Raw genomic sequence first — 8,881 nt, forward strand, 5'->3', positions numbered from 1 at the left:
GTTTCGGGCTGCCATGTTCCGAATCCGTAGTTACAGGCATCCATGGCCATCCCTTCACCGCAAGGCAAGAGGGTCGCTTGCTCCGCACCCTCTCCTATGTCGCCGTCATACGCTCTCCCGGCCTCCGTATAGGCCCCGTCTTCTACGTCTAGGGAGGCTTCTTCCTCCGCATCCTCCGTTCGCCTCCATCCCGTCTCCATAACAAGCCCTTCCTCGGCTCTGATTTTCGCCTTCACAAGCTCGCATGCCTCCCGTATTAGCACCTCTAGGTCGAGCTCCTCCGAACCATTTTGCCTTGAGCTCTCTTCCGGCGATAGTGCGTACTCACTCACCGCTCTCTCTTCTCTACCGTTCGCGGACCACGTTGTTGCCGACCGCGCCCCATCGGGTTGCCGGCATACCCACTCCGGTTTCGCGTATCCATACGCTTCCAATAGAGCTCCCACGAAGGACTCCCATGACTCGTGAGCTTCTCGTAGCTCCTTGACGTCCTTGTGCACCGATACGGCTGCCACTCGCGGAAAATACTCTAGTCGCATCGCCTCGTCCACGCCCCCTTTCGCCATCTCGGCCTTGTAGGCTCCCAAAATTTTTAGGACCTCATTCCCATTGAACCGGCCGACTCGATCGACCACCCTTTCGACGGCTTGTTGAGCCGCATCTCGCTTCACCATCTTCCGTCCGGCTTCCATCACAATCTTTGCCATCATCTCCTCGAAGTCAAAGTCTTCTTCCATCTCCATGCTCCCTTGCCGCCCTTCACGTCAGGTTCACCAAAGATGTCGCGTTGTTACGCGCGTGCGTGCGTGTAGAAGGGGCGGGACCACCGGGGTCTCGGACTAGGGAGTAGAGGAGAAAGAATAGGACATGATATGGAGGCTTCGCTCAAGAGGAGAAGAGGAAAGAATAAGACCACGACATAGAAGGAGACATCGGCAGAGGCAAGATGTTCAACAAGTGATATTAAAACAACGAATGGTTACAACAATGGTGGCCGCCATGGCCGCACCAAACGACTATAAGAAAACCCTAAAGGAAAACCCAAGAAGAAAACCCTAACTGAAACCCTAAAACCGAATAGGAAACCCTCGACCTAAGTGGTATGCCTCTCTCCCTCAAAATAGGCAACCCTTCATAAGTGACCCCTCCCTTCCTTTTATAGCCCAAGGAGGGAGGAACCTTACAATGTGGGATAAAATTTCCCCTCTCTTTCTATACACCATATCCTAGTTTACATGTGCGCATGTAGCACACCATTGACTTGCCCTTCCCACCCCGGTTTCTGCTTATGGACGAAAATCTTCACGACATCGCTTAAAGGCATGCCGAGCCTTAGGCCATGACAAGGGAATTGGCAACGCCGTGGAGGCGGTCTCATTTGATGACACCCTTGGAGAAATCGAGAGGGTAATCGAAGGAGGTCTAAGTGAAGACCGGGTCATACCAGTTAACTCAGTCGAGATGTACGAAGTCATTGCGGACTTCAAAGGGGACATCGGGCCGCATCGGACCGCCCGCGTAAACACCAATTACAAGACTGTGGACCAAAAGGTGAAACCAGTCGCGGCTCCCTTGCTGAAGGGCAGCTGGGAATGAATAAATAGGGCCGCTACCGACCCAAGCGTGCGAGATCCGGCCGGCATAGGACATCGGTTCACCGAGAAGACATTGCGGGAGCTGAAGATAGGTGGGGGTGGCTTCCTACTACTGGCAGAAGTGGACCGGTTCAGGAGGATGCTCGAGAGGCACCGTAAAGCCTTCAAATTCTCGTTGAGAGAGATCGGGTGGGTTGACCCGACTATTGTCGAACCAATGGTAATCTTTACGGTGCCGCACGTGACATGGAGTCTCAAGCCAATTCAGGTACCGAGACCTCACATTCCGTGTTGATGGAGCTTCTTAAGCAGAAAGCCACCTGTCCGGGCCATATGGTCCAAGGCCGTCCCCGGCAAAGGTAGAGGCCATCTCAGTAATGAAAGAGGAGTGTGGATCTGTCACGGAGATCTGGCGTTTCTTGGGAGCATGCACCCTCTACCACATCTGGATACCACACTACGCGCATGTCGCCGAGCCACTCTATGGCTTGTTGAAGAAAGGTAGGAATTTTGAATGGGCCGAAGAGCACACAAAGGCAGTCTGGAGACTATAACAAATGCTTACAACTGCACCGGCTTTATGGAAAGTTGTATACAAACCGGATACTCCGGTTTACATCACGGTGGGCACCAGCCCGACTTGAAACGGATGGGTCATGAATAAGGAGGATGAGAACGACACACGTTTCCCCATCCGGTTCGGCACGAAGGTATTGAGCGAGTGACAACGAGGATACGCCCAGGTCAAGCGCGAACTATGGGGTATCGTTTCGGCGGTTAAGGTCGACAAGGACTGTAACTTAATCGGGACAGAAGTGATTTTAGAGACGGACTGCCTACCGATCCTCGGTATGGTTTCCAGATGTGCAACTCCTGACCTGGCCATGCTCAGATGGATTGCATACATTTGTTGGGAATATGTCCCTCCAGTGGGAGGATGATCCGACTGTTTGGGAAGCCGACATTTGAAGAGTTGAAAACAGTGAGTCGACTATTTGAGAATTTGACTATTATTATTATGGTAATAATAATGATGATGTGTGGAAACAAGTCCCTCCAGATGGGAAAGAGAGAGGAGCCGAGTTGATGAGTGACTCGGCCGAGGCCGAAACCAGAATCGTGTATATATCCAACTCGGGAGACTATACTTGTAAATAGTCTAAGTGTGCGCCCCATGAGGGCTACGTATGTAAATCACCAGAAGTTGCGTAAGAATATATGCAACTAGGGAAAACTTTTAGCGTGTGAGGAACGGAGTTAGAAGTTGTAGTGTGCAGGAGAGTGTGAAAAAAGAAGGAAGAGTCGTGCCATAGTTGTGTGTGTAACAACAGACGTGAAGAGCCCTGTGCGGCTGATACACTCAACAGAGTGTTGTAATCTTCTCTGTATTGTATATCCACTATACTATAGTGAAGAATCTATTCACCCATGGTTTTTCCCCGTTTTAGGGTTTCCACGTAAATCTCTGTGCACTTTTGTTTATCTTGTCTTTTCTGGCATTTCTCCAATTCGTATTTCAGCGCGTAGTTTGTTCATTGTGATTTGTATTCCGCATCGATTTCTCAACAAACAAGTCCCTAAACCCGGAAATACGGCACATTTCCGGAAAAGACAACGCCATGGCTGATATGCTTTCCAGAGCGAGGTTCGAGAATGAGGACGGCATAGTGTCGGAAGATGAAGAAGTTGGCGCAGACTTCTTCAAATCAGCACACATGAAGGTAAATAGGCGAAGCACTCCGCCCTTGAATGAGTTCGAGGAGGATGACTACGACGGGGAGTGGCTTGTAATCAGAAGGTTCCTAAGAACAATGATGGCGGACGCATCATGGTCAAGGGATGAAGCAAGTCAACTCCAGAAGTGGTCGTACAAGTATATCCTACGAAATGGGAAAATTTGGAGGCATTTGAAGAAGCGGAACAACGCGCTACTCCGGGTAGTAGCTCGAACTGAGAATCAAGCGAAGCTGATATCAAAGTTCCACGAAAGCCCTTGGTCTAGGCATCGGGGTATTGGTTCGAGAAGCTAAAGGATAAGTACTGGTGGCCGGGAATGTATAAAGGCGTGCACCACTTCGTGTCGACATGCGACAGGTGCCAGATGCACTCAGTGGTTTGACACCGCGATGAGCTGCACCCGACTTACCCGCCAACCATACACTTCAAGTGGATGGTCGACTTGGTGACAATGCTGATGGGAGTAGGAAAAATGCGATACCTGGTGCTAGCAAGGGAAGATCTAACAAACTAGGTGGAGGGCCGAGCGTTGACAAACAAGACCATCGCGGCCGTGTGCAAGTTTCTGATTGAAGATGTCGTCTACCGGTACGAGTGCGTATGAAGGATTGGGGCTAATCGAGGAGAGCTGGATGCGGAGGAGGCCAAGCCTGAACTATTTGACTGACTAGGGGTGAAGTTGACCATCACAACGGTGTACAACCTAGAAGCAAACAGGAAGGTCGAGCGGGGTCATGGACCGATCGTAAAAGCCATAGTACGCATATGTGAAGGACGAGTCAGCAATTGGCCGAGACTACTCCCTTACGCGCTATGGGCGGACATGACTACTCACAGCTCGGTAACCGGGTACATGCCTGCGGAGCTTATGTTCGGGCAGAAACCCATGATGCCAGTGGGACGAACAATTACCTCCTAGATGGTGGTCAATTGGGCCGATGAAATGAGCTGAGAAGAGTTGTTAGCGGCACGCATCCGATAGCTCAAGCAGAGGCTGGAAGACGTGGAACGGGCAACAACGAGGGTAAAAGAGGCACGGAGCATAAACAAGGCCAAGTTCGACCGGACGCACCGATTCTGGCCAAAAAAGATCGAGGAAGGCAACTGGGTGTTGGTCTATGACAACAGTCTCGACAATCAACATCGGTCTACGCGTAAGTTCACAAAACAGTGGTTCCGGCCGTATGTGGTGACTTGTGCAAACGACAACGCGACATATCATCTCGTGGAGCTCGACGGAACTCGAATGCCGACACCGGTAGAAGGGAAGCGGATAAAGGCCTTCAAAAGGCGGAACGGGACCCGACAATGGGAATCGAAAGCGATGACTCGGACCGAGAGGACGAGTAATGGCTAGCCATGGAATCCTCCATTAAACTCGCTACCTGGCGCATACCAGAGGATGTGTGGTTTGGTGGGGATGGATGTTGTGAAGATTCCAGACCATAGGGGGAAATGTCGCCAAATGTGTGGGAATGCGGGTGTGCACAAGTGCACCCCCTTTTTGTACTAATTTATGTAAATACTAGGTGTTGGTAGGTTTTGTGGATTACTAGGAAGTTAGGCACTATTAGAGGATTTTAATATCACATAGGTAGGGGGGGGGGGGCAAAGAGGAGAGAGCGAGAGCATAGCGAGAAGAGAATCTAGGAGGGAATATCGAGGGGTCATTAAACTTGATGTAACGACTGCTTCTTGTGCTATAAAAGGGGCGGCCTCAGACTGTTTGAGGGATCGATATCTTTGAGGAGTAGAAGACGTTGCCGAACGGGAAGAAGTAGCTCGCTCTCTCGTTTGCGTCAAACACCCGCGCACTCCCGGCCAGAGGTCCCCTTTTTCATATGTTTGCTCTAGAGCTCGAAGCTCTGTTCCCAGCTTTGACCGGTTGTATTCCCTGCGCTTCACGCGCACGTCCTAACAACTATTGTTAATCTATTCTGTGCATGTACGTTGTTTTTCTTTCTACTGTGTCGTTCTCGTGTTGATATTCTCTCGTACTGCATTGAGTTCGAAACCTACGACCACCTCCTTCCTACTCCTCTTTGTCTGTTCACGGTGTTTGTGTGTACGCAATGCGCGGGCCTCTTCCTCCTTTCTCGACTCCTTGGTTCAAGACCCCCGTGGTCCTACCCCGTTTCTACGCATCCGCATGGAATACCGCGACACTATCTTTTAGAAGTTAATGGACATGCTTTCATATGTCCATCAAAGCTTGCGAACTACTACATCCCAACTCTCAGTATACCAAGAGGCAATTTAGACAAATTTTTAAATTGGCAAACATATGTGCTAACCTCTTTGCCCTAGGCAATGTCTCATGGTGAGGGGGGTGGGCAAAGAGGAGAGAGCGAGAGCATAGCGAGAAGAGAATCTAGGAGGGAATATCGAGGGGTCATTAAACTTGATGTAACGGCTGCTTCTTGTGCTATAAAAGGGGCGGCCTCAAACTGTTTGAGGGATCGATATCTTTGAGGAGTAGAAGACGTTGCCGAACGGGAAGAAGTAGCTCGCTCTCTCGTTTGCGTCAAACACCCGCGCACTCCCGGCCAGAGGTCCCCTTTTTCATATGTTTGCTCTAGAGCTCGAAGCTCTGTTCCCGGCTTTGCCCGGTTGTATTCCCTGCGCTTCACGCGCACGTCCTAACAACTATTGTTAATCTATTCTGTGCATGTACGTTGTTTTTCTTTCTACTGTGTCGTCCTCGTGTTGCTATTCTCTCGTATTGCATTGAGTTCGAAACCTACGACCACCTCCTTCCTACTCCTCTTTGTCTGTTCACGGTGTTTGTGTGTACGCAATGCGCGGGCCTCTTCCTCCTTTCTCGACTCCTTGGTTCAAGACCCCCGTGGTCCTACCCCGTTTCTACGCATCCGCGTGGAATACCGCGACACTATCGTTTAGAAGTTAATGGACATGCTTTCATATGTCCATCAAAGCTTGCGAACTACTACATCCCAACTCTTAGTATACCAAGAGGCAATTTAGACAAATTTTTAAATTGGCAAACATATGTGCTAACCTCTTTGCCCTAGGCAATGTCTCATGGTGAGCAAAGCATTTTAGTTTGGCACTTGTAATAGAGATTCATGTACACTTTTGTGTGACTTTTTACTAGAGCACCATGAGAAGTGTCCTAAAATTTCCGAGGGAATGTCTGTCTACATATAACAGTTACTAATTATGTGGGCCAATCCATGACAATCAAGTAATATAACATGTATTCCATGAACATTGATTGAACTAGCCTTACTATAACATGGAAGGCCCATGTGGTGGCCATATTGCAGTTTAAGGGCATCCATTATTACTCTCATCAATATCCTTTGGATTAATTTGTGCATGGATGCTATCACTTTAGAACTCACAATTGAAGCTTAAGATGTTCTCATTAGATGGATGCAATGTTGTGTGTATGGCAAATAATGTTTGGCAATATGTATTGGGAATATACATATATGCTTGTGCATTTGACAGAAAGTTTTGGTCAAATCAATACCCAAGAAAGAAATTTGTGTGAATCTTTTCTAGATTGCCCACCAATCACTGACCCAACAACATTTGGCAATGATTTACAAACTCATTGATTGCAAAGAGAAATTGTGAATCCTATTAAAGATAGCTTGTTGGCAGGTATGTATACAACGCAATTAATTGTACCATAAACTGAGACATCAGTACAACAGCATTGCATAAATTTATTAGAGACAACAACAACTGTCAACATTCACATATAATGGAAAAATGTTTCTTTGTATGGCCAAGTTTCTGACAAATGTCAAATTTGCCTTCATTTCAAACTTTCTTCAATTTGGGTTATTTGAAAACTGTCTAGATTGGTGCACAATGTTAGAACATGGAATTTTGAGCTTAATCAATGCCATTAAGTGCTTGGATTGACAACATGGAAAATCAAGTGTGGCTCAATCAATCCTATGAAAAGGGATATTATATCAAAATGATCATATGATCCAAACTCAGACATAGCAAGGGGACAAATTAAAGCTGTGATTGTCAGTGGTAGTGTTGGTAAAATTGTGGTTAATAATGTTTCTGTTAGGGTTAAGGTGTGCAGGAGGTGGCAGGTTTAATGGTGATGGGGCCAGTGGGATATGGAGGTGTTGGAGGAGGTGATCCTTCTCATGCATCAACTGCGACACCTGCTTCTGCAATCTCTCGTTCTCTTCCATCAATAGCTTGTTCATTGCAATCAGTTTCCCATTCACACTCTGCAGGCGTGTCGTCTCTCTCCTTTGCTTCTCCCTACACCTGTAATTAGCAGGTCCATCCATATCGGAAACATATAATAAATTCAATCTAATCCAATCCTATCCTATCATTACATCCATCATCTCTTAGATATTAACCCAAAAGAAATTTCATACACTATATAATCGACTGATCCTTTTTCCTTCATCCAAAATCCAATAAGATTAACATACAAATCGCCCATTATACTATATAATCCATCAATCTAATCAGCCAGTTCCATTTCCTACACCAAAACACCAGTGGATAGACTTTCGACTCACCGGATCAACGCAAGGAATTGGATGAAATTCTAACCACAGAAAATCACCCTTAAGAGAATATACTCACTAATTAACCCGCTTCAAAAAATCAAAAATCATGGACAAACCTACAACTAAGATGGAGACGTGATCGCATAAATCAACTGATTAGGCAGGCAGTAATTAGGGAAACACCACATGAGCTCGTGATTCACTAGTGAGCACGATCCGGAAATTAAGGAATTCACCTCCTATTTTGGAACCAGACTTTGATCTGTTGGGGGTGAATGTGGCGGAGCAGGGGATTGTCGTGGATGAGCTGCTGCCTGGTCACAGAGGAGGGCTTGGGGCAATGGTGGTACAGCACCTCCAATGCCTCCACCTGCTCTGCAGTGTACTTGATGTACCTCAGAGTACTACTCCTGCTACTACCATTACTTAATCTCTTACCATTAGTAGCTGCAGTACTGTTGTCGTGATTCATCATCACCTGATGATTCTCCGCCTCATCCCCGCCACTGCTGCTACAACCGCTAATGCTAGGCCTCGCATCATTCAGGGGATGATGATGATGATGATGATCAGCAGAAGCAGAAGCAGCAGCAGTGGATGAATTGGAGATCAAATGGGTGGATGCGGCAATAATGCTGGTATCGTGGTCAATGTAATAAGGAGGCGCATCATCATGGCTGCTGTTGTACATCATGAAGTCATGTGGGCAGCTGCTAATCGAAGGGCTGTTGAAGTGATTAGGGCTGATTAGCAGCAGATTGTCAGTGGTCTGTGGATTCGCATGATTAGGGTTGGAAGTGATGGTGTTGATCTGATGATGATGATGATGATGATGATGATGATGGAGTGGCATGAGTTGCAAGAGCTCCTCTTCCTGCTGCTGCTGCTGCTTATGATGATGATGATGATGATGATGATGGTCATGGTGATTAAGCATAGTTATTGGCTTTAACTATGGAATTAAGGATGTGCAGCAGGGGAACTAATTATTCTGCGCCTTTGGATGAAGAAGAACCTTCTGTGGATCAT

The 8,881-nt window shown here is 47.4% G+C and overlaps 1 protein-coding gene across 1 annotated transcript; it reads right to left on the reverse strand.

Annotated features, from left to right (window-relative positions):
* Positions 1 to 7,266: 7,266 nt before the first annotated feature.
* On the reverse strand, positions 7,267 to 8,303 carry LOC147863483 (uncharacterized). Its single transcript, XM_087320039.1, has 2 exons — positions 8,089 to 8,303; positions 7,267 to 7,598 (listed from the first exon to the last, which is right to left on the reverse strand). The coding sequence occupies exon 2, from the start codon at positions 7,532 to 7,534 to the stop codon at positions 7,307 to 7,309; it is 228 nt and encodes a 75-aa protein (XP_087176165.1). The 5' UTR covers positions 7,535 to 7,598; positions 8,089 to 8,303; the 3' UTR covers positions 7,267 to 7,306.
* Positions 8,304 to 8,881: the final 578 nt, after the last annotated feature.

Source organism: Azolla caroliniana, unplaced genomic scaffold, assembly GCF_043228905.1.
Source record: "Azolla caroliniana isolate FFs.n. ecotype wild unplaced genomic scaffold, voAzoCaro1.0.p SCAF_5, whole genome shotgun sequence".
Taxonomy (NCBI): Eukaryota; Viridiplantae; Streptophyta; class Polypodiopsida; order Salviniales; family Salviniaceae; genus Azolla; species Azolla caroliniana.